This window comes from Carassius gibelio, chromosome B11 (genome assembly GCF_023724105.1).
Source record: "Carassius gibelio isolate Cgi1373 ecotype wild population from Czech Republic chromosome B11, carGib1.2-hapl.c, whole genome shotgun sequence".
In the NCBI taxonomy this organism is placed as follows: Eukaryota; Metazoa; Chordata; class Actinopteri; order Cypriniformes; family Cyprinidae; genus Carassius; species Carassius gibelio.
Genome location: NC_068406.1, coordinates 11029786 through 11055910, shown reverse-complemented (window position 1 = coordinate 11055910; position 26125 = coordinate 11029786). Strand labels below are relative to the sequence as shown.

Here is a 26125-nt window from a genome sequence, read left to right as displayed (position 1 = left end):
GTTTCCTTTGCTGCTCTGGTTGGCAGGTTTATCTTGGTTTGGAGATCTGCTAATATAAAAAAATAAGGGCAATCAGTTTTAATAAGGAAATTATTTATCAGATTTAATCTAAAATAACCAGAAAAAGCTATTAGTAGCAACTTACTAGTTTTATTGTATGTTGTGGTTTCAGAAGTGGACATTACACTTAATACTGATGAAAAGACATTGTGAAATGTGTGATGATATACAGTATACATAGTAAATGCTAGACAAATCATGAGCTTAAAAGAATGATTCTCATTTTGAGGACATTCAGAATAAAGTAAGAATAGCTGATTTATAAACTCAATCACTCACAGGTTTTCATGGCTGTTGTAGCTGTTTGTTCAGTGGTGGTTGATGTTGAATCTGAAGAGAGACAATTTATCAGCATTATAGAGAGTCATTTTACATTATTATTATAATGATAATCTTAATCTGTAAATATGCACTTCTTTCTAAAGGTGCGTCTATAATGAAGAGATGGAGAGTCAAGGATCGGAAGCTTCATCCCTGTGACACCGACTCCCGACTCCAGACCCACCTGACCAAATATTCTCCATTTCTGCTTCACCACCTTGGGGTGAAGCCTCCATTCCCCAGGCCTGTCTGCTCCCATATTCAGAAGCCCAGGAATCTAGACTGCTCTTAGTGAGAGGAGTTCACACTGGGACCACACAAGAATATGGTGCGCTAGTTTGTATAAACGGTGTGAGCGCAGAGCAGAGAGTGGTTGATGTAAGAGACCACTGCTGTGTTGTCGGTGCTGTGTTGTCGGACTGGGCCCTGACAAGTAAACACGGTCTGGTGTGATATGATTCACATCAAAAACTAAAAATGCGAACCATTTAATCACAAAAACAATATTAATTTCCTCAGAGATAAATAGCTGCAGCAGCGAGGGGAAGAAAGTGCAGCCCGGGCTTCCGAGCCTCGAAAATGAGCTCTAGATCTAGGGAATGCAGGTGGAGATAGGAAGAACCATCTCTAACCCATCCGCCAGATCATGTCCAATCCCCACAAACTTAGTCCCGCCTGCCTCAGCAACAGCAGGACCGGAATCACAAGATTACAAGCACGGAGACACTCCTCGGAGCGTGCCTGGCGAGAGTTGAGAAGCACAATCAGCCCCTTTAATTTTACAGAGAGCCGACTGCATAGGGTAGCCATATGCGCCGTTCATACAGGACATGTCCCGGCCATGATTTTAATATTGCCTAAAATATCCAGAGCAGTTTGACCAATAACATGCAGGTATTGTACATAATCGACCAGTCGTGGGGCTGTGTGTGAGAAGGTGAGATCTAGAGGGAACGATCAAAGCGATGCAAATATGTGCACGTGTTTGTTCGTTCGATTGACTTGAAGCGTCACTGCGCACATATCCCAAAATAAAACTAAACAAAGTGCGCCACAATGCTTCAAGTCAAATGAACGAACAAACACGTGAAGGCGTTTTGAAAGCATAAGGAACCGTCTGCTCTGTTCTTTATAACTCTAGTGAATGTTACACCACGATCAACCTGCTCAGTGCAAATAGCCAAAACCTGCATATTTTAGGCATTATTAAAATCCTGGCTGGGACTTGTCCCATATGAACAGCGCATATGGCCACCTAACGACTGCGCAAACTACGCTCCTCATTGATGCTGCTCATTATAATATTAGGCATAATATGATTTTGTAACTGATGCTTGTGCAACTGATGTTTATGCAACAAATGTGTGTGCAACTGCGAGCTCCTCGACGCCTTCCGTGTCAATCTCCTCGGGAAAAGGGAGGAGGAGCATTGCGAAAGTGAAACCTGCGAGCAAAGCCACCGCTCTGCCTCGGCGAAAGCATGACCGCCACCATGAGAAAATGCTAGTGAAGGCTCCCTCATCAAAGAGAACCTTCTGAGAGTGAAACAAAGCAGTAACAAACAGTCGCATCGTGGCCCATCAACTCCCCTCGAGAGCTGATTCTGCGTGCTTCGCTCTCAAGCAGACAACACACTGCGTGTGTCCCTACCCCAATATATTTTTCTCTCACGGGCAGGAAAAACATACAGCCTGAACGCTACTTGCTTCCTGGTCACTACATCACCCGCCTGTGTCATCACACCCATTAATGAGACTGATTACACATATTATTCAGAGCTGGTCACGCTGAAGGGCCTTCCCATAGAGTTTTCGGACGCAGCGTCTCGTTCCCTTCGGGGAACCATGCATATTACTAATCAAAAATTAAGTTTTAAATATTTGCAGTAGGACATTAACAAAATATCTTCAAGGAACATGATCTTTACTTAATTTCATATTTATTTTTGGCATAAAATAAAAATCAATAATTTTGACATATACAATGTTTTTTTTTTTTTTTTTGGCTATTGCTAAAAATATACCCTAGTGATTTAAGACTGGTTTTGTGCTCCAGGGTCACATTTAACAACGCACGGCCTGACCTTCATAGCCCTTGAAGACATGACTTTAAATTCAGTGTCCTTCGAAGGATGCAGCCTCTGAACTGGGATACATGTTTGATATCCTCAGACTGAAACTAAAAAAATTAAGTGACCATTGATTTCCTATTAAATCTGTTGAAACAAATGTGCTCTGGCTTTAGCCAACTAGCATCAATGTATCCAGACTGTAAATCTTGATCAAAAATCATGTAGTGCTTTCTGGCCTTCACTATATTTTCTGACATTCTTCTGTTAAGCAACATAATCGCTTACTTACAGATTCTGATGTACCAATTAACTTTGAAAATAATTCACAGTTATATTTAAACTTTTAAATAAAACATTAATTCAGGCAACTTTTACCATCAAGAAAGAGTGGATGAACTTACTCATTTCCTTTCCTGTACTGGTTGGCAGGTTTATCTTGGTTTGGAGATCTGCTAATATAAAAATAACATTGCAAGGGCAATCAGTTTTAAGAAGGTAATTATTTATCAGATTTAATCTAAAATAACCAGAAAAAGCTATTATTAGCAACTTACTAGTTTTACTGTATGTTGTGGTTTCAGAAGTGGGCATTACACTTAAAACTGTTGAAAAGACATTGTGAAATGTGTGATGATATACCATATAGATAGTAAATGCTCAACAAATCATGAGCTGGAGAGAGTGATTCTCATTTTGAGGACATTCAGAATAAAGTAAGAATAACTGATTTATAAACTCAATCACTCACAGGTTTTCATTGCTGTTGTAGTTGTTTGTTCAGTGGTGGTTGATGTTGAAACTGCAGAGACAATTTATCAGCATTATAGAGAGTCATTTTACATTATTATTATAATGATAATCTTAATCTAAACATGCACTTCTCTCTAAAGGTGCGTATATAATGAAGAGATGGAGAGTCAAGGTTGCAACTTCATCCTTGTGACACCGACTCAGATTATTATTATTTTTTAATTAATAAATAATTCAAATATCTTCTTCTTATTTCTCCCAACACATTTATGGTAATTACTTTTGCAGGTGCTTTGCGGCTAGTTTAAGCCTATTGCGTGTATTTGAACGCAGAACTGTTCAGCTGTGCTAACGGCATGCACCATACTGCAGCTGGCGGGACAATAAACACAGTCAAGCCACTCTTGACAGTCGCAGTAGTGCAGTCTCGTGTTGTTTCCACCAGCGCGCCAATTTTTTTCAGCACTAATTGATGGCTGTATAAAATATAAAAATAAGGAGAAAGCCTAAAACAACCCATGTCTATGATGTGAAAGTTTTCCTAAGGGATGTAAAAAAGTAGGGGCCTGTGATGCTGAAATGCAGGGATCTGTGCTAGATAATCCCATCTGTGACCTTGGGCCACAAAACTGAGATTTATACATCATCTGAATAAATAAACTTTCCGCTGATGTATGGTTTGTTAGAAGATTGAAATATATGGCTGAGATCCAACTATTTGGATATCTGGAATCTGAGGGTGCAAAACAAAAATCTAAGTACTGAGAAAACCATGCATATTACTAATAAAAAAATAAGTTTTGATATATTTACAGTAGGACATTTACAAAATATCTTCAAGGAACATGATCTTTACTTAATGTCCTGATTATCTTTGCCATAAAAGAAAAATCTATAATTTTGACCCATACAATGTTTTTTTGGCTATTGCTACAAATATACCCTAGTGATCTAAGCTCCAGGGTCACATTTAACAACACACAGCCTGACCTTCATAGCCCTTGAAGACATGACTTTAAATTCAGTGTCCTTCGAAGGATACACCCTCTGAACTGGGACACATGTTTGATATCCTCAGACTGAAACTAAAAAAAATGAAGTGACCATTGATTTACTATGAAATCTGTCGAAACAAATTTGCTCTGGCTTTAGCCAACTAGCATCAATGTATCCAGACTGTAAATCTGGGCAAAAATCATGTAGTGTATTCTGACCTTCACTATTTTCTGACATTCTTCTGTTAAGCAGCATAATCATGAGACTGTTGTTGAATTACCTGTGTTTACTGCTTTTATTCAGGAACTGCTTACTTACAGATTCTGATGTACCAATTAACTTTGAAAATAATTCCCAGCTATATTTAAACTTTTCAATCGAACATATTAATTATACACAGGCAACTTTTACCACCAAGGAAGAGTGGATGAACTTACTAATGTTTTCCTTTCCTGTACTGGTTGGCAGGTTTATCTTGGTTTGGAGATCTGCTTATATATATATAAAAAAAAAAAAAAAAACATTGCAAGGGCAATCAGTTTTAATAAGGAAATTATCTATCAGATTTAATCTAAAATAACCAAAAAAAGCTATTATTAGCAACTTACTAGTTTTACTGTATGTTGTGGTTTCAGAAGTGGACATTACACATAATACTGTTGAAAAGACATTGTGAAATGTGTGATGCTGTACCATATAGATAGTAAATGCTCAACAAATCATGAGCTGGAGAGAATGATTCTCATTTTGAGGACATTCAGAATAAAGTAAGAATAAGTGATTTATAAACTCAATCACTCACAGGTTTTTATGGCTGTTGTAGTTGTTTGTTCAGTGGTGGTTGATGTTGAAACTGCAGAGACAATTTATCAGCATTATAGAGAGTCATTTTACATTATTATCAAACTTTAAAGCAAAACTTGCTTGCAAGAGAAACCGATCCTCAAATAATAATACAAATATTTGCTGTCCTTTAGTAATGTGTAGTTTTGGAGGGTACACAACAACACAAACATTATTATTAACAATTGATTTGATGAATTTAATGATATGACTTTAAGAGTACAACAGCATGTCACAGGGACAGTATCTTAAAGGCGCAACTTTGTCCCTTCTTCACTCCTAAAGTATATTATATGTACCTTAGAGTAGTAATGTGTAACCATAAGTAGTAATATGTAGTATTACAGTCTATTAAAAGGGTCTTTACAAATATTATCCAATCTATCCAGAAGTGCCCTACGGGTGTAACATCATCATCAATAACTAATAATGAGTTTTAGAAGTGAATCTGTATAATGTAAAATAATCCATGATCAGTAAAAACACTGGAATAAAAGTTTCTAATACAGAAGAAAAGCAGTGAAATATCTCACCTCGAACCGTCACTATGACAGGATCAGAATTAGATGATGATATGATTGAACCTAGCTCATGTATCATTGTGTGGAAACAGATAATGTTGAGTGATTCAGGTGATTTTACAGATGCCCATCTGAACACTTCAGCACCAGTGAGATCCAGCTCACATGATGAACTGCTTTTCATTTTCTTCTCTTCTCTGTTTATGAAGAAGTGACATTTAAACACTGTAAAACGTGGATCTGTCTCACAGCTGATCTTCACTGAGCTGGACTCTTTTATGACATCTGGAGATACTTTTACTCTAGGAAATTCTGCAGCAAAACAGATCAATCAGTCATTCTTATATTTATTTATTTATTTATTTATTACTTTAAAGGCGTCATTACATGATAAATCAATTTTGCATATAGGAAGTCTTTGTAAAACATCATGTTTCATTACTTACATATCCTACATTTTATAAAATGATTGTGTCAGAAGACATGTAAAATGTGCAGTGTTTGAGGCTCTAGACATCTGCCTGAGAACTTCTGTACTTGGTTATAAAACCTACCCACCATGTTTTCATGATCCCTGTCTGTGTTTCTTATGTCTCTGTTCAAAGAATATTAGTTTGTAGCTCTGTCTTGTTTGTGACCTTGTTCCCCTCATGTTTTGTTGTTGATGCTCCTGTCTTAGATTTCTGGTCTTGCTCCTGCTCAGTGTTCCTTTGTTATTTAGCCTTGTTTGCTTCATTCTGTCATGCTGGGACACAGACAAAGTGAGGTGGATCCAAATGATTGTGTTTTTTTTGGGGGGCAAAACGAGAAAACAAACACAGGTAAGTGAAGGGACACTGAACAAGAGCAGGAGCAATGTCCATGAACAGAGACTCAAGAATCATAGACGGGGATCATGATGCATGTAAACGAATGGGACATTTTAGATTGAGACAAAAAAAGCTTTATTCGTCGGATGTGCGCAGATACACGAGGTGCTCCTGGTGCGCACATAGATACACATGTGACATGATCCATTGTCTATAATAATAAAAAATATATAATAAAAGCTTCTTATTTCTAGGAACTCAAATGTTTAATCCGGTTATTGCAGTAAAGGTAATGAATTTTCATGACATGGCTAATGTAAACTAATACACCTATAAAAAGCAGAGACGTTGTAGGTTAAAGTGTGTGCAGTATTACTAAAACATACTGAACACAAATGCTGAAATATGTTAGACAAATGTGGACATACAGTATTTAATGAAAGTTAAACAATAGACATCACTTACTGTAAGAATGAACCTCCATCAGGAGCTGAAAAACTATGAAGATGAATAACTCCATTACAGCAAGTGTGAGAAAAGAGACTGAATGAAACTCTCACAAAGAGTGAATTAGGAAATGGTATATCATACCACAAACTATTGATGCATTGTGTGGTCAATCATGAAGGTAAACACAGATCGTGAGACCACATGTACAGCTATATTCACTTTAACAGATGACAGATCTGGAGCAAAGACTAAAAGAAGGAAGGTAGTTTTGTAAAAGTAACAGTAACTCTTTCACAAAACAGCTTTCAACATTAACACCATTAGAACAATTATGGACAATTGCAATTCGGAAAATGATTGATGGTCAAAGAGATGCACAGCCTAACCATCACATGTAAACCCATGAAATTATGATCACAAGATCGTTGGATTGACATCCCCCCACCTCGAAAAACCAGACTGAAATTCCTAAGGCCTGGTTCACACGGGACGATTTAAAAATTGTCGGCTGATTTTCCAAATATGAGAGACCCCACAAACAGCGACAAAAAATCCGGGTCTAACAGTTTTGGTCGTTCAGTGTGTGGTGTGCAGCCACACGGCAATATCAACACATCACACACGAACCGATTTGACTCCCGAGCATTCCCAGGTCAGACGGGAAATCTCGCAAAATCCCTCGAGATCAAACGTGACTTTAGAGTAAACAATCATGGCGGACGAAGAGGATGCAGTGGCCATAGTTTGTGCTTTGTTTTTAACAGAAAAAAAACATAAGAGAAACAAGAAAAGGCGATGGTCAAAGATGTGGAGACAACGCGAGCATGGACTATACTTGCTATATCATAATATGGAGATAAGTTGTTGTTTTATCTAATAGAAATATTGTTACGTACTACACAGATTAATAACCATTGAAATAAACGTTCATATATTCGTTTCCATGTACTCTGGTGGACTGCAGTTGTGGATGTAGTTATGCCCATCGACTTTATTTGTATTTGTTATATTATATACGCCGGCTGTTTTGATTTTGTTTCCCGATACTATCACTGCCTTGTCACCTCGCTTTCTGATTGGCTACACACCACAGTCCACAGGCTGCGTGATTGTTTGTCCTCGGGGGACACCACACACGAGAAGAAATCCAACATGTTGGATACCCCCGATTTGAGATCGGAGCGGTCCCGACATTCTTCCGAGCAGAGGAGAGCAGTCTTAACACACCACGATAATCGGAGCATCCTAAGATTGTCGGAAGGGGTGAATCGGGGCTAAAATCGGCCTAATTATCCTGCCGTGTGAACCAGCCTTAAGGGGACCTTTTAACCTCTGGTCTCCACAGAACATCCTTATGTCAGAGAATGGGACAGAAACCTTTTATAGATGTAGATGCACCAAAATGAACTCAAAAAGACTTATAAATGAATATCAGTCCATTGCTTAAGTCCATATTAATTTATATGTAACCCACACATTTGACTATCATGTTTCTAATTAAAATATTGTGTATGTCTTTTAATAATTATTGAATTGCTTAAGTATTCATATTCATGTTTAGTATGTATGTGTTTCATTCTGGTTGCTTGAAACGTTAAATATGATTTAAAAAGTATTTTAAAAACTACATTAATTCGATTTAAATTTTCTTTAAAAGAGACTGATTCAGCATCACTGAACCCCACAGATGACTCTAAGATGCTTTCAGTTACATTTAACATATTTCACCCATATAAAATGTATTTTCTCCCAAAATCTTAATTCACAGATTCTGTCTGGCCTGCTGATCAGAATATGAATTCAGTTTATTTATGCTGTATTATCTTTCTGTACACATTTTTGTTCTTCAGAGGCAACAAGTGAAGAAAGTAAAAAGGTCATCCATGTTTTGCGGAACACACAGATCAAGTTAAAAGAGATGTAGTGTCCATCTGGCAGGAGACGTAGTTCACCTCTGTGAGAACATCAACAGAACCTGCAGAGATACAGACTTTATTGTCATATGTTACTGTATCATGGAGTTCAGTTTATGCACAAATAAACTTGTACATTGTACTTACTGCTAAAGCGGCACAGACAGACGAATCCTATGAGTCCAGACAGAAATAAACCAATACCAGTGAAAACCAGCACTACTGAAAGCCATGAGCCTGTCAAAAGAAAAAATGATTTAATTATTTGATTTAATATTTTTTTTCTTTTGGTTTTTCATGATTTAACGTAAAATGGTTCCACATGACTATAAAACATTACATGAAAATATATGTGAATTTATGTTTTTTTTTTTTAATTAACATTTTTATTTGAATTTAATTTCCTATAACAAGAATTTAAATCAAAACTCTGCTGAATTATATATACAAATACAAACCCGATTCCAAAAAAGTTGGGACACTGTACAAATTGTAAATAAAAACAGAATGCAGTGATGTGGATGTTTCAAATTTCAATATTTGGTATCAATTTATATGAAGCCCGTATTTATAATAAATTATAAGGGTATTCTTAAGGCATTATAATGAATGCATAATGCATTATAAAACACCTTATAATATATTATATCAACTCATGAATAATCATAACAACAATTATAATACATCATAATAATACTTATGTATTTCCAGTTTCATGTTTAAGAGTATGATTATTTATAACACACAATGAACACCATATTAAATCTACTTCATTTACAGTATAATTGAGTGTATCATATCTTGACATTGTTTAAGATCTGCACAGTATCTTACTTCAGCTTGTGAGTGGTTAGATGTTGAGTGTTATTTGAGTGTTTCTGTGCAGCTAATGTTAATTCATTAATGAAAGCCTAATACTCCAACTGAAAAAATAAAAACAATGTTTTATATGGTTATATTTTATTTTGATTGTCCCCTTAATCAATCGACTATAAACAACTTTTCAACTACATGTCAATTAACTCTCATTAAAGTATTAGTTTTCTCTAGAATGGTAGAATCTAATATGGTGGAATACGTAAGACATACTTGCAAAGACACTTATAGTCAGTTTATCTGTTGGTTGAGCATCAAAATAAAGTGTTAAAAATATATTTACAGTAGCTGATATACTAATACTCTAATGTCCGCTAGTTGATATGTAGTTACAGAGTTACTTATCAACAGCTGTATAAAGGGTACCATCAACATAAACTGATATTACAATTAAAATAGCGCAAAGCAAATCTAATGGCTGTTTGAGAGAAAAAAATATATTAATATTATTATTACCACTTATAAGTGGACTTTTACCGATTTAAGTAGCATCAGAAAAATGTCAAGACATGAGACTTATAATACATTATAGCTATGAAAAGTGTTATCCACTGTAAAAGTGGATGCAACATGTTCATTGTGTTATAAATCATCATACTCTTAAAAGCTATAACCACAAATAAGTAAATATTATAATATATTAAAACGGATCTTGTGAATTTTCATGGGATGATACAACATATTATAAGGTTTTATTATTATATATATCATTATAATGCCTTAAATATACCCTCATAATCTATTATAAATACAGGCTTCATAGAAAGTGACATAGATGACATACTAAACTGTGAAAATGTATAATTTTTAGGGGAAAATAAGTTGATTTTAAATTTCATGGCATCAACACATCTCAAAAAAGTTGGGACAAGGCCATGTTTACCACTGTGTGGCATCCCCTCTTCTTTTTATAATGGTCTGTGCTCCTGGATCATGTTTAGATATGGCTTCTTTTTTTACATATAGAGTTTTAGCTGGCAATGACGAATGGCACATTGTGTTCACCGACAATGTTTTCTGGAAGTATTCCTGAGCCCATGTTGTGATTTCCATTACAGTAGCATTCCTGTATGTGATGCAGTGCCGTCTAAGGGCCAGAAGATCGTGGGCATCCAGTTTGGTTTTCCGTCCTTGACCCTTACACACAGAGATTGTTCCAGATTCTCTGAATCTTTGGATGATTTTATGCACTGTAGATGATGATAATGTCAAACTCTTTGCAATTTTTTTCTGAGAAACTCCTTTCTGATATTGCTCCACAATTTTTTTTTTCGCTGCAGCATTGGTTGATTTGGTGATCGTCTGCCCATCTTGACTTCTGAGAGACACTGCCACTCTGAGAGGCTCTTTTTATAAACATACATGCTGCCAATTGACCTAAAAAGTTGCAAAATTGTTCCTCCAGCTGTTCCTTATATGTACATTTAACTTTTCCGGCCTCTTATTGCTACCTGTCCCAACTTTTTTGGAATGTGTAGCTCTCATGAAATCCAAAATTAGCCAATATTTGGCATGACATTTCAAAATGTCTCACTTTCAACAATTGATATGTTATCTATATTCTATTGTGAATAAATATAAGTTTATGAGATTTGTAAATTATTCCATTCCTTTTTTATTGACAATTTGTACAGTGTCCCAACTTTTTGGAATCGGGTTTGTAGATGCCATGATAATTGTTCATATATATAAAGGGGGAACAATTAATCAGGTCTACACAGTTACAATGCCAACATTTTAGCTTATCTAATAATATCTTTGCAATTATAGCCCAGTTCTGAATAGTCTTGTCACTTGCGCCGTTGACCTTTGTGGTTGTACCTTCCAGCAAAACAATGCATCTAAAGTAGGATAATAGAATTAAAGTTGCAGGGTTGGATGGTTCTAAAATAGTGTTTTTGGCAGCAGTGCTCACTGCTCATGAAATCCTATTTTGAAGAGAGTTCAACTTGAGAGCAGAGTCATCTAACAGCAGAAAAAGCAGAAGGTATTGAGGTATATCCAGGTGTAAAATATTTGAATAGCAGGACTTACAAAAGTCCAAAAAGAAAAAAACCAAACATTTCCAGAACATGCAAATAAGAGCCTACTGCAGATTTACTACAGAGATGACAGAATGGATCGGATCTAACCTTCATACACAATACACTAGGAGTAAAATATGCCCTATTTATACATGTATCATCTAATGTGCCAGGCTCTTAGGTGAAAATGATGAAAAATTTTAAGGTTTTAGTTCTTACAAATATTCAGATTAGTGAAAGTGACTTTCAGCCAAGTATGGTGACCCATACTCAGAATTCGTGCCCTGCATTTAACCCATCCGAAATGCACACACACAGAGCAGTGAACACACACACACACACTGTGAGCACACACCCGGAGCAGTGGGCAGCCATTTATGCTGCGGCGCCCGGGGAGCAGTTGGGGGTTCGATGCCTTGCTCAAGGGCACCTAAGTCGTGGTATTGAAGGTGGAGAGAGAGCTGTTCATGCACTCCCCCCACCCACAATACCTGCCGGCCCGGGACTAGAACTCACAACCCTTCGATTGAGAGTCCAACCCTCTAACCATTAGGCCACGACTTCCAAAAGCAGTTTTGTGTTGGGGGTAAATGAACAAGATTTAGAATAATTCAGGATCTACCACTATGAGATACTGATGTACCAATAAACTTTGAAAATAATTCACAGGTATATTTGAACTTTTTGAATCCAACATATTAATTCTACACAGTGACTTTTACCATCAAGAAGGAGTGGATGAACTTTTCTTTTTTCCTTTTCTGTACTGGTTGGCAGGCTTATCTTGGTTTGGAGATCTGCTAATATAAAAATAACATTGCAAGGGCAATCAGTTTTTAAAAATAAATGATTTCTCAAATTTAATGTAGAATAACCAGAAAACAGATTAGCAATTTACCAGTTTTACTGTATGTTGTAGTTTCAGAAGTGGACATCACAGTTAATGCTGATGAAAAGACATGTGGTGATCTATATTATAGAAAATATTTAACAAATCATGAACTGGAGAGAATGATTCTCATTTTGAGGACATTCAGAATGGAGTAAGAATAACTGATTTATAAACTCAATCACTCACAGGTTTTCATTGCTGTTGTAGTTGTTTGTTCAGTGGTGGTTGATGTTGAAACTGCAGAGACAATTTATCAGCATTATAGAGAGTCATTTTACATTATTATCAAACTTGATGACAATTTATCAGCATTATAGAGAGTCATTTTACATTATTATCAAACTTTAAAGCAAAGCTTGCTTGCTGGAGAAACCGATCCTCAAATAATAATACAAATATTTGCTGTCCAGTAATGTGTAGTTTTGGAGGGTACACAACAACACAAACATTAGTATTAACAATTGATTTGATGAATTTAGTGATATGACTTTAAGAGTACAACAGCATGTCACTGGGACAGTATCTTAAAGGCGCAACTTTGTCCCTTCTTCACTCCTAAAGTATATTATATGCATATTAGTACTTTAGAGTATAGTAATGTGTAACCTTAAGTAATAGTAATATGTACTTTTACAGTCTATTAAAAGGGTCTTTACAAATATTATCCAATCTATCCAAAAGTGCCCTGCAGGTGTAACATCATCATCACTAAATAATAATGAGTTTTAGAAGTGAATCAGTATAATGTAAAATAATCCATGATCAGTAAAAACACTGGAATAAAAGTTTCTAATACAGAAGAACAGCAGTGAAATATCTCACCTCGAACCGTCACTATGACAGGATCAGATTCAGGAGATGATGTGAATGAGCTGGGACCAGTTGTCATTGTGTAGAAACAGATAATGTTGAGTGATTCAGGTGATTTTACAGCTGCCCATCTGAACACTTCAGCACCAGTGAGATCCAGCTCACATGATGAACTGCTTTTAATTTTCTTCTCTTCTCTGTTTATGAAGAAGTGACATTCAATCACTGAAACACGTGGATCTGTCTCACAGCTGATCTTCACTGAGCTGGACTCTCTTATGACATCTGGAGATACTTTTACTCTAGGAAATTCTGCAACAAAACAGATCAATCAGCCATTCTCATATTAATTTTTTATTTATTTATTTATTTATTTATTTATTTATTACTTTAAAGGCAGCATAACATGCAGTGTAAAACCAAACAGTGAAATCTTAGTTAATTTCACTCAAATAATTATTTAAGTTCATTGGACTGGATTGAAATAAGTTCTGTAAACTCAAAATGTTGTTGTAATAAGGTGAACACATAAAACGATTGTTTTCTAGTTCCCAGCATGCTTTGCATCAGCCAACAAGGAAAATAAATGTAGAAATTAAGTGTTATTTTGTGTGTTTTTACACAAGATTAATATAAAGAGACATAAGTTAGTACTTAAATGTTGTGTCACGTTAGGATTTACATGTTTCTGTTATGTTGGTTTTGCAGTGTTACTGTTATGGTGAAGAGTAGAACCTGAGGTTAGGTTGAGGATGGAAAGCAAAACTTAAAGGGCTTTATATACTGCATGATGTTTGAATATTTATATGTCTTTTTGAGAACTACATTAGTACATACCAGTGTGCTGTTGCTAACTAGCACGGAGCTATAAAGATCTGAATGAATATACTGTTAATGGAAGTAAGTTGTATATGATTATCATCGTGATGAGTTTGGTGGGATCATGGAAGAGAGGCTTGGCTTGGCTCCTATGGCTCTCAGCCCCGCCTTGTCATAACATTTTAAGCTTTATTTACTTTAAAAAAAAATGTTTTGTTTACTCAAATATTTTTAGACAATAATTTACCGCAAATGTTTTGAGTATTACTTACTAGGCTTTACAGTGTGTGAAGTTTATTGATGAAATGAAAAAACAAACACAGGTAAATAACAAAGGAAGACTGAACAAGAGCAGGAGCAATGTCCATGAACAGAGACACAAGAATCAGAGAAAAGGATTGTGATGCATGGAAATGAATAAGACATTTTAGTTTGAGCCAATAATCTACTTACAAATTAAAAGTAAATTTTTCATTTAGATAGCTCTTATCACATTTGTGTGTGTTGAAGTGATTTTTCTAATAAGTTTGGTTTTAGTTATTTGATGCTATAAAAACATCACCCACAAAACATTATTAACATTATAAGTGAGCCTCGAGGAACAATAAAATAATTGTAAAAATCCAGTGTCTCAACAACTAAAAATGTATATTTTCAATATCTGCTTTTTTCTCAATTTATCATTCAAGTAACACCCAGAATTACTTTCATACGAACATGTGCAGATGTAGATGAATATTACAGTGGATATTGCAAGGATGTTTATAAAACCAAGTCCAATTAATATAAGCTTCTTATTTCTAGGAACTCAAATGTTTAATCAGGTTATTGCAGTAAAGGGAATGAATTTTCATGACATGGCTAATGTAAACTAACACACCTATAAAAAGCAGAGACGTTTTAGGATCCAGTGTGTGCAGTATTACTAAAACATACTGAACACAAATGCTGAAATATGTTAGACAAATGTGGACATACAGTATTTAATCAAAATTAAACAATAGACATCACTTACTGTAAGACTGAACCTCCATCAGGAGCAGAAAAACTATGAAGATGAACAACTCCATTACAGCGAGTGTGAGAAAGAGACTGAATGAGTCTCACAAAGAGTGAATTAGGAAATGGTCATAAGACCACAAACTATTAATTTTAAGTATTGTGTGGTCAATCATGAAGGTGAACACAGATCGTGAGACATGTACAGCTATATTCACTTTAACAGATGAAAGATTTGGAGCAAATACTAAAAGAAGGAAGGTAGTTTTGTAAAAGTAACATATAAACACCTGTACCATTACACTTTAGAAACACAAGATCTTAACAAAATAAAAAATGTGGAATACATTATACTTTATAGTCTCTTCATTAGATACACGTTTGCTCATTACTACATAAAGCATGCAGACAATGTCAACCTGTCAGTTGCTCATTAATTAGACAAATTAATGTGAAAATAATTCAAATCAAACAAGTAAGGCGCTATGCTAATTTTATGAAATTGTATATGCTGCAAATTTGCTAGAACCCCCATGTCCCACCACCACCACCACCAAAAAAAATGAATAAAATAAAATAACTTTTATGGTTGTTGGTTTCTTAGTAATTTAGATAGTAATTTAGTAATATCAATACAGTGCACTCTAAATTTGATCAACAGATTATTTTTCAAGTCTACAGCGTGACTTACAGGTGGCTCCAGCTCATCTGTCGACGCATTGTTACAGTTTTTTATCATTTCAACATGTTTCTTTGGAATTATATTCATTGTGAAAAGTGCTTCCGAGATACATCTGAATTTACGTTTTTATGTTTTTTTATGTACATCTTAATTTGATGTTTTATTTTATGCTTTTATTCACTGATTGTATTATTTAGGAAGGGAATTATACTTCCTGCAAGGGGATTTTTCAGCATGTAGGCAGGGCTGGAATGGGGTTCACATTCAGCCCTGGACTTATCCAGCACAAATCCTCCCATGAATGTTCTGCTGGGTTATAGGGCCTTCAATTGGAGTAAATAAATGAACAAATAAATCAGGACGGAAACAAATAATGATAGATATTACTGAAAATCAGAGCAAATGCATTTTTGTCAGCTAGAAATGCACTTGACACTAAAGCAACGATTTTGAGCTAGAATGGCAGAATCTGTGTGGAACACAAAATAAGATATTTTGTAGAATGTTACCAAACCATTTTGCTTATACCTTTTATTTCTACTGTCTGGACAAGAATGTCTTGGATTTCTCAAATGATCTTTTTTTATGTTCCACATTCTCTTCACCCTTTATATACTGTAGAATTTGTATTGTTACATAGACATTTTTAGGATTATATTTGTTATATAAATATTCACGTTAATGCTGATGTTATGATTTGAAGAAAAAATAATAATGAAAAAGATTTAGAAAAGAGATTAGTTTTAACCCATACTTTAAAAAGGTTTATTCCTTCAATAACTGTTGGCATGTGTAGGATTTAAACATACAGCTTTTAGTTTAATATTTTTGATTCATTATAGGTTATAGAAACATCACAAAATGGCATGATACTTCTTATAATAAAATCATGATTATCTGAATTAATTTATCTATGAAAACAAGAGTTTTTAGTCTTGTGAAGTCTTTCAAAATCAATACATCAATATCAATTAAAAACAAGCTGGGAAAAAAAAACATAGCACCTGTCCATTAGTCAATATTTTCTGATCGTCTTTCTCTGTATACACAAATTAATTGCAACCTTTTTTACAAGTCATCTCCATCGCAAAAATAATTAAATTAACAAACATATTTTGTACAAATATTGATAGTAAATGCATTAGTTTAACCACAAACATGACTGTTTAAATGGTTTATTTTATTTTATTGAATGTTTAACCACAAAAACATCTTAACAGACACTAAGACATAAAATTGTGTAAATACAGAAAAACACGTAACACTTTAAAAACAGTCTGATTGGCACTTTAGTGCTCTCCATCCGCCTCTCACTGGCATTTTCTGAAAAGATGTTTGTTGCATGATAAATGTACAGCAGGCAGCAATGTACTTCAAACACACATTTTTGTAATTTAACAAGAGGACAGACTTGTAAAACACAAGGGCAAATCCAAACTATTATTAGCTATTAATAAAAAAATAAAAATAAAGGCATAATGTCTATTTATCCATGGTATTTTCAGTTTACATTTGCATGACCGTTAATATATTGCAAGGAGAGTTCAACAGTTGTTTAATAGCAGACCAGAAGAAAACGATATACGACACTGATCTGTTTGCATTAGCAAGCACCACAGAGACAGTAACACGTTGCCTAACAGATTAAAAAAAAATAAAGGACCAGAGACAGTATAACCTCAGGCATGAAATGAGGCAAACACATATCTGCTTACAGCAAAGACAGCATCACAATGGTCCCATACTGAAATCAACCACAGCCAACCAATAGAAACTTTGTTTGAATAATTGAAGTAAACGAAAAAGACATGAGGTGAGAGTTCATAGCCATCATCTTCTGCACCGACCCAGGATGATGTCTAAGTCAAGGTTTCCCCTTTTGTGACCTTAAAAGACAAAACAGAGAAAAAATCGGCTTTATTTCAAGCAAATTAAAACAAGAAGGTCCAGTAAAATCTTGTTTTTGACTTAAAGCATACTCTGGCTTCAATGTACTCAATCCTCCTCTCCAAAGCAGTAAGCTTCTCATTCAAAGTGGCTAAACGGGACCTGCAGGACATATCTGAAAAATGTAATAAATACAGAAACATCTTTTATTAGGACACATACAAGAAACGTCAATGTCCTCTGTCACAAGCATCATGCAATAATCTTTAAAATATTGTTTAAAAGAATAAGCAAAATAATAATGATAATGAATAGACCAAAACGTTTATAATATACCTAGGAATAAGGATCAAATAAATAATATAATTACTTAAGTTACTATCTAATGAAACTTTATATTTTAAATAATAATTATAAAGATCAAATATTTATCAAATATACTCCATAATTGTTATAAATAAATGACGTTTTCGTTAAATTATTGATATTACAGTACCAGCACTGAAATTGGGTCTGGTTTATCAAAACAAACTGCATTAGTCTTTAATGCACCCTGTTTGACCAGAAGCAAAAATGTGTATATAACTACTGAAATATATACTTATTGGTAAACTAGCAAATTAAACAAGCATATAACTAATTATTAATCCTTAAAAGTGCAAATCTGAAACATTAGACCAACCCAACCCAACGCCCTCCGTGTTTTTCCTGGTCACTGCACTGCCTGAATGCCTGATAAACTACTTCTTCAACATATATATTCACTTATTATGTTATTACTTCTAAACGACATTTAAAACAAAACAACTGATATATCCCACATATTTTTCCACGTTACGCAGTCGAAGTTGTGACCCAATGTTCTCGATTAGCATGCTAGCGTGAGGAAACAGCGTATTAAATTATTTAAAAATAAACGACAAGCCGCAGATTCTCCATCTTACCAAAGGAGTTGAGAAAATCGGCTATTTTCTTAATGCTGCTGGTGATCACTTCGATATATTCACGGTTCGCCCAGTCTTGATGAATTTCCCTTTGCACGGGATCCTCCTGTCCGGCCATCGTGAGCTAGTTAGCATTAGCATTAGCCGCTGGCTGAGATGAAGGAGCAGCGCCCCCTGATGGACAAACACAGCAGTCACGGGTACTACGATTATTCGAAAACAAACAAATATGCGATTTAAAAAAAAATGTTTTCAAATTAGTAAAATGTGAGTAAATACATTACGGAAATTTAACAAAAATCATGTGATACAAACGCTGTTTTTCGACTTGACTGAAATCTTTAATTTTCTATCTCTTTAATTTTGTATTGATGTATATTCAGAATGCATCCAGTGCCCACAAACGTAATAAACGGAAAAAGTAAACAATCAGAAAAATAATAACATTCTGATGCACGTTAATAACAGACATTAAACTCCTTGCCCGCGACCATAACATATCTGGACATCCACAACGGATCAGCCTTGAATCAAATTATAATAATGTAAATGTCTTTTATCTTTATCAATATGTTCGACAATTGTTCATTTTTTACTGTGTACGATTGCTGATGTGTGACCGTTCTTAGCACTGAAATTATTATTATTACCCGTTCTGGCTTACTTTTATATCCATTTACTTTTTAACGTAAGAGGCCACAAAACGTGACAGTTACAGTGTCACCAGCGTCCACTTTCAGTTATTTTTAACGGTAACGTTACAAAAGTAAACATTGTGTGGCTTCACATTCATATTACACGCTGCTATTTCTTATAATGTCTTATCATATTGCAATTGTCATAATTATAAACACATAGGTTTGTAGTGCAAATAGTTGTACCGTTCAAGATATTTATAGCAGCTGAATTGGAAGTTTCACACATCCACAGAAAATAGCTTGTTGCAAATAATGTGGCTAGCCTAGTACCATGTCCAAAAACCGTAAAATTAGGGCACTGCTGTTTTATCATATTAAAGTATTTAGTCCTTTTAAACTGTATTGTACAGAGGTCACTAATAAGCACTATTGGAATTGTTTGGATGATATAGTAGTGTGAACTGTCTTTGTTGTGTAACATATTGTGCTTAATTGTTTTAAATCAATAGAGCAATGTCAAGCAAGTTAAGAAACTGTAAACGAAGCCTTGCTGCAGCTTTGGATCAAGCAGCAGATGTTTCTGATTTATCATCGTCGTCTCCAAACAACTGCAGCCTGATTACAACATCACAGGATGACACGTATGTATCTGACAGAGGCCAGATTGCATGTGTTTTTTGTGTGATAAATGTGCTGCAGTTGGCCTAATTATCCTGCTTGTCACCAATAACGAAGGCGTTTTCTATAAATAGGAATGAGGACTTTCAGTGGCGCACACGGTCTGCAAAACTTCAAGATCTTCATGGGCTCCTCGGTCAGTTTTATCATCATCAAAATCATTTCAGGCATGAGACGTGCCAGTTTTGAACTAATTCCCTCCTCTATTCTCAGATGTACAGACCTTGGAGGATCTTGTGGCAAAGCTGGAGTTTGAAAATGAGCTGAACCGCGTCTACAGTAGATTCCTGCAAAGTCAAAACCAAGAGCATGGAGAGAACACAGAAAGTGTGAATAGTGATGTGGAAGAGGGAAGTGCAGGCCGCTGGGTTCACGATAGTAAGGAGGAATATTCCTTCTTGTTAGACGTGATTCTTGAGATAGAGCGGGACAATGACTTCACTGCTGACTGTGATGTCAGTGCTTTGGAGCGGGATTTACAGTTATCATCATAGTTTTGGTGCCCTCAACTATTTTATATATTTCAAAACACAATATGAGCTACTAAAAACTTCTGGCTACTTGGAAAGTTGTACAGATGTATGTTTGTATAGCAGAGTTTATAGCAATACAGTATATGCATGACTTTCTTAATTACTACTTGTGTAAATTAATTCATTTCTGCAATAGGAATCAATATCAATAAAAGATTAATAATCACCCCATTGATTCTAAAAGACATGTAATCTATTTTAATAAAACATTGCTCTGTTTAAATTACACAGAAAAAACTGCATTATCTGCCTTTCTCTGAACAAAAAACAGATGACAGAACTGGTGGTAAAATATTATATATTTGTTCAGATATATTGCTATTGATCTAAGTTTTAATTTGTTTTTGTTTTTATGTCTATATATATTAGACTGAATAAAATAGTAGAAATACTACTAGTGGTCTATACTGTTCAAAATGTTCTTTATTTGCTTGTTATAATTTCTGTTTGATGACTAAATAAACAGTGTTTTTGTTTATAATAGTAAAAACATTACTATTAATCTAAATCCTTTTACATGTTTTAATTTGTTCTAATATCTTTATACTTATAACACTGAATAAAATATTTACAGGTTATGGCCACTAGTGGTAAATGTTTGCTTTTGTTTAGAAATGGTAGAAATATTACTGTGGATCTATATGGCTTTAATTTTGTTCTATAAAATTTAAATATCTATATACAGTATGATGCTTCATTTAAATATAATCTCAAAATAACAAGTCTGTGTCATTTTAATTAGGTAAATGACTACATAAGCATATGACACAAGTATGACAAAACATCACTTGCACTGTGGATAGTTTTTTTCAGCGTATGCGCAGTGTCAGCATGACAAAGCAAAATCTAAACTGGATTCAGTATCATGCTGATGATTAAAACGAAGGTTATTTAGGTAGAAGTTAGAGGCCAAGGGGCAAATTGTAACATGTGATCTAAAATAAATTTAAAATGTGGAAGTGAAAGTGTAAGGCTGAGGTTTGAATTATAAACTGCTTCTGCTTTTTTGTTCAGTGTCGCAAACAGAAATAAGGAACAGAACATTTTTTAAATATTTTTTTTATTGTTTCGGTTAACAGTTGAAAGATAAATCCTTAGCTGTGCAGTTCATGGATGAATTACTACTATTATAATAAACATTTACAGTTACATCAGAAGCTTCCCTCAGAAAGGTTTTAGGAAGCATCTTCATTAAGTAAACGGTTTAAAAATTAGCCGCACTTTAATCATGTCTGCACAGTCGGCTTATATCAAACAACAACTGCAAGTGATATGAAATGGACGGTCTATCTCACATGGCCACAACACCAGGAGAATGCCAGGTTTATTTCGCCCTCTTCAGAAGCTCTTTGATATCTGCTTCAATGTCGATGGTGAGGAACCTTCTGCTGTATCTCTTGAACGGTTCTCCGTCCGGGCCGATGAGGAACTTCTCAAAGTTCCAGGAGATGTCATTCCTGTTCACCGGACTCCAGATGATGAATTTGGGATCCCCCATCAAGGACACGGAGTCGTCACTGGGCTGAGGCAGCTTCTCCTTGAGGAACACAAACAGAGGGTGGGCGTTCACACCGTTCACTTCCAGCTTCTCCAGAAGCTGGAAATTTGGCTCGAAGCCATTTCCAGGACGGACGTACTTCAGAGACAGCAGAATTTCATCATTCTTGGTGTTCTCCTGTTGAGCAACCAAAATTGCACAATACATTAAGCAATAAATCAGATAACGGCACATGAACTTAGAATCGGTTATGGGTTTTTTTTCCATTGTCATTGCTATCAAAAAATTAATATAGCTTTTCTGATAGCGATAACAGATTGTGAAATGTTTCAATCACTTGAACAAGGCAAATCACTGAAAATGGGAATTAGAATAAAATTTTATATTAATATATTATATCATACACAACAACGAAATAATCAGTTTAAAAACAATAAAAAAAGCTTTAATGTATTAACAATACATTATAACAATACAACAATACAATATTGATATAAAATATATATATTTAAAAACTGAACATTAACTTATTTAACTATATTGTTAATATATGTGAATATCTTATATATACATAAATATATGTATTTATGATCAATGCATTAATTTAAATAATAATCCCTAGTATAATTTATCCTTTAAAGATCTGAAAAAAGCAGTAAGTTAAGAATGCGCCCCTCAGTCTCACCTGATGTCCGAACTGGTTGCAGGGAGCGCCCAGGACCACGAGCCCCTGATCAGCGTAGCGGCTGTGGAGCTCGTTCATCTGGGTGTAATCCCTGACTGTTGTGCCTCAAAGCGACGCCACATTTTCAATAAGCACCACTTTACCTTTGAGAGACGAAAAATTCAGGATTTCCCCTGTCAAAAGTTTGGCGGACAGATCATAAAACTTCTTCGCGGCCCCTGCCATCATCTAACACGCCGTTTACTGCGAAGATCGAAGCGTAAAGTGATGTTTTACCAACAAACCTTCAGTTGAACCTTGAAATAAACCTTGAGTCACAGAGAGGAGGCGTGTCAATACAGTTCAAGGAAGTGCATGATGCAGCTCGGGAGGTCAGCGAGAGCTAAATACTGGTAAATACTGCCATCTTCTGTCAAATTGGTGTATTGCATTCCAAGCCATGCATGTCCACTTTGTAATTAAGATAAAAATAATAATAATAATAAATAATAATAAATAAAAGATATATAGGCTATACATATCCTAAATATATACAGAACCTAAGTATTTTTTTATATAAAAATGTTTATCAAATGTAATACATATTTTTATTGATATTTATTATTAATTTACCTCATTTGGCCGATATACTTTGGAATATTTTAATAAAATTCTCAAAACATATAACTTTGAACATTTCAGCTCTTGAATCAGAGTGCTTTTGTTTTCCAGTAGGATCTGTTGCTGGTTATTAAAATATGTTATAGGTCTGTATGGATAAATTACTAAAGAAATAAGCTCGAAGAAGTCAAGTTTTACATTGAATTTATAACAGACGCGACGCGAAGCGGTAAGTTTGTGCAAATGTCTCGGCGGTCTACTTTGCAGTGTTCTTAACTTTTTAAATTATGTTGCATAAAGTCAGTCCGAACCAAATACAGTCAACCCTTAGCATACATACATGGCGAAACTTGAACCGTTTCGAAAAACGTTCGGTATTAAATTATAAATGACAGGTCTCAGTAAAAGTGAATTGCTAGCGTTTAGAAGAAAAAAAAAATCATAACAGTCGTTAAAAAACACTTTTTAAATAATAACTGTTAAATAACTCCCACCCCTATAACAAGAGAATGGTTTCGTCCAGGAAGCTCGTTCTGTGTCTAGGGAAGTGAATCTACGCTTCTGAGTGACTGCGCTTCATCTACAACTAAATTCTGATTATTCTTGAAAAAAATCCTCTAATCTGAGTCAATTTATTCTTTAACTAATGCAGTCGCTCAGTAAAAGCGGGTGATTTTTGAATGAGTGGACCAGAGAGACTGTTATCCTCAATAAGAGCAGCTCTCGGTTATTCTTTAGGCACTTTACCCTCAGAATCCAGCGTTCAGCTGACATGTGGGAATGGCAGATTTTGAGTCTCACAGGCTTCATCTCTCTAGTTATTCTTCTCGTAGCTGTATGTTATATCCTGTACTCTGGCCTGGCCACTGAAATCCACACCAGGACTGGTTTTCCCCCGGTCAGGAGCATCACTATAGCCTATAAATACAGAGTGGGACCTTATAAAGACTGTGGGTCTCTGTTCAGAGAGAGCTGCAGCATTGGACCCACGCTGCCACGCATTGGGATCTTTTATGATGATCCAAAGAAGGTGAGTCGAGCTTTGAATGAATGAGGACACTAGTGTACTCTGATAGGGGCCCTTAGGGGACCCTTCATTGCTATGTCAAGAAAACACTGTTTTATTGTTGCATTCTATCTATATAGGGTGAATTTAGGTAAAGTTGCTTGCTTGTAATTTCTTTTATTACCTTTGTTTATCTTAAGGTCCAACTGTAGCAACACTTAGCAACTGTCCAATTTTTTTGTTTACATTATATATGTATGTGTACAGTTTATATTTATTTTATACATAAACCCATTTTACACACATTTACATTCATACATTTATATATTCATATTCTTTAATTTTATATCACATATAAATATATTAAATATATAAACATAACATATTTTTCTTAAATGTATACATGCATGTGTTTGTATTTATATGTAGTAATAAATATACGCAGTATACACGCATATATTATGTAAACTTTTATTTTGGATGCATTATGAAACAAATGTATTCAGCTTAGACTAGCAAATTTGAGTAAAAATTAGTAAAATTCATAAGGTCACTCAATTCATGCATAAATGAACAAACTGACATTAAATTTGCTGAAATAAAATAACTTTACAGCATATAAAAAATGTGACTACAACACCATGTCCAACAACTAATAGGCAATATATATATTGTAAAATATTATTGTAAAACTTTTTTTTCTTTAATTGTGATCTGTTAAAGCTTTATACTCTGCATCTATTTTGCTCCTATCATCCTTTCTTCACTTTTGCCTTCATTTCTGCTCTCTTCCCTTTCTTAACCCCCTTGAGCAAAGCATATATTGAGATTGAACTGCCAACTTTACCTGATGGCTCACTACACACGTTACATTTAGGAGGAAATACTGCAAATTTTAAGGAATAATGTGATTTGTTCTGTATTTTCCCTTTAAATGTACTAAACATCTAATTCCCCCAACCATCATCACTCTCATTATATCATACTAATATGTATGTCATGTGTGAATAACACAGTTATAGTAGTAGCTGTGAATGTAGTGAATGTTGTGGCTTCAGAGCTGTTTCCTGTTTCCTGATCACACAGTATGCAGCGCTCAGCACATCTGACACATTACACATGCATTGCACTTTAATTCTCCTCATGAAAGTAAATTGCTTCAATTACTTTAAGGAATTCATTACATTTAAATTTGCTGTTTGGATTCTTTGCTTTGCTGTGTCATCTGTTTCCCTCCAAGTAGGCTAATCTCATACAAAGGTCTTACAAGAGCACTTTTCATTAGAAATGTTATGCACACAAGTCTGTATTGCATATGTCTTCTATTAAGTGTTATTTTATCAATATTCTTTATTAATTTGAAGTCTGTTGGTGATTTAAGTGCATTATTTCTATTAGCAGTTAACTTACGGCGTTGAAGATCCTCATTCTCCACTAGATGGAGGTGTTGATTTTGGTATTTTGTGCACTAATGTTGCTTATGCTGTTGACCTTGTGGGGGTGGAATATGTTTGTATGTTCTGATATTTTGATATAATTGGATTAACTGTTATTGTGGGGCTCTTATCACATATAATCTCATTTTGTCAAATATAATCAAGACAAATGGTGTTAAATGTTCTAATTTGCCTTCTGAACACATATTTTCAATATACCTTATTGTAAAATGCATCTCGCAGTGTAAATGCATTATTACTAAAGCCAGCAAACTAGTCATGGCTATTACATTATAAAACAGGTTTAGACTGATTACATTTACATTTATCTGTTACAGCAGTGTTCCTACTAAAGTAAGAGTGGCAACATTAAAGGAACAGAAG

At 34.9% G+C, this 26125-nt stretch overlaps 4 protein-coding genes and 2 long non-coding RNA genes across 7 annotated transcripts in view; 2 read left to right on the top strand and 4 right to left on the bottom strand.

Moving 5' to 3' along the window:
• Positions 1-2778: 2778 nt before the first annotated feature.
• LOC127967743 (uncharacterized) lies at positions 2779-15242 on the bottom strand. 2 transcript variants are annotated; one of them, XM_052568396.1, is made up of 5 exons: positions 15171-15242; positions 13349-13648; positions 3201-3251; positions 3007-3054; positions 2779-2904 (listed from the first exon to the last, which is right to left on the bottom strand). In XM_052568396.1, the coding sequence occupies exons 1-5, from the start codon at positions 15223-15225 to the stop codon at positions 2813-2815; spliced, it is 546 nt and encodes a 181-aa protein (XP_052424356.1). In that variant the 5' UTR covers positions 15226-15242; the 3' UTR covers positions 2779-2812. The 2 variants fall into 2 exon arrangements, 1 of the variants encoding a protein (XP_052424356.1); XR_008155808.1 differs by lacking the exons at positions 13349-13648; positions 15171-15242 and adding an exon at positions 4636-4686.
• Positions 8524-12435, bottom strand: LOC127967744 (uncharacterized). Its single transcript, XR_008155809.1, has 3 exons — positions 12357-12435; positions 8882-8971; positions 8524-8796 (listed from the first exon to the last, which is right to left on the bottom strand). It is a non-coding gene; the product is annotated as an uncharacterized LOC127967744 (long non-coding RNA).
• Positions 15243-16997: 1755 nt separating the features above from the next.
• On the bottom strand, positions 16998-18856 carry brk1 (BRICK1 subunit of SCAR/WAVE actin nucleating complex). The gene is made up of 3 exons (XM_052568588.1): positions 18668-18856; positions 17816-17898; positions 16998-17722 (listed from the first exon to the last, which is right to left on the bottom strand). The coding sequence occupies exons 1-3, from the start codon at positions 18783-18785 to the stop codon at positions 17696-17698; spliced, it is 228 nt and encodes a 75-aa protein (XP_052424548.1). The 5' UTR covers positions 18786-18856; the 3' UTR covers positions 16998-17695.
• Positions 18857-19819: 963 nt separating this feature from the next.
• LOC127967853 (uncharacterized) lies at positions 19820-21090 on the top strand. Its single transcript, XR_008155839.1, has 3 exons — positions 19820-19946; positions 20058-20119; positions 20197-21090. It is a non-coding gene; the product is annotated as an uncharacterized LOC127967853 (long non-coding RNA).
• A 97-nt stretch (positions 21091-21187) lies between these two features.
• gpx1a (glutathione peroxidase 1a) lies at positions 21188-23019 on the bottom strand. Its single transcript, XM_052568587.1, has 2 exons — positions 22700-23019; positions 21188-22191 (listed from the first exon to the last, which is right to left on the bottom strand). Exons 1-2 carry the CDS (start codon positions 22925-22927, stop codon positions 21841-21843), a joined length of 579 nt encoding a protein of 192 aa, XP_052424547.1. The 5' UTR covers positions 22928-23019; the 3' UTR covers positions 21188-21840.
• Positions 23020-23157: 138 nt separating this feature from the next.
• LOC127967850 (testis-expressed protein 264 homolog) overlaps positions 23158-26125 on the top strand; it is a 56915-nt gene continuing 53947 nt past the window's right edge. The window contains 2 exon segments of the mRNA XM_052568586.1: positions 23158-24054; positions 24057-24329. Of these exon segments, the coding sequence (XP_052424546.1) occupies positions 23980-24054; positions 24057-24329 (348 nt within the window). The 5' untranslated portion in view covers positions 23158-23979.

Bases quoted from the DNA above. Each gene is read 5' to 3' on its own strand.
- brk1 (XM_052568588.1), bottom strand. From the start codon at position 18,785: ATGGCCGGACAGGAGGATCCCGTGCAAAGGGAAATTCATCAAGACTGG. The intron at 17,899-18,667 runs GTAAGATGGAGA...TACATTTTTCAG, and splicing joins CGATTTTCTCAACTCCTTTG to ATATGTCCTGCAGGTCCCGT. The intron at 17,723-17,815 runs GTATGCTTTAAG...TTGTCTTTTAAG, and splicing joins TTGAGTACATTGAAGCCAGA to GTCACAAAAGGGGAAACCTT.
- LOC127967743 (XM_052568396.1), bottom strand. From the start codon at position 15,225: ATGGAGTTGTTCATCTTCATAGTTTTTCTGCTCCTGATGGAGGTTCAG. The intron at 13,649-15,170 runs GTAAGTGATGTC...GTTTTGTTGCAG, and splicing joins GATGGAGGTTCAGTCTTACA to AATTTCCTAGAGTAAAAGTA. The intron at 3,252-13,348 runs GTGAGATATTTC...TTGTCTCTGCAG, and splicing joins TGTCATAGTGACGGTTCGAG to TTTCAACATCAACCACCACT.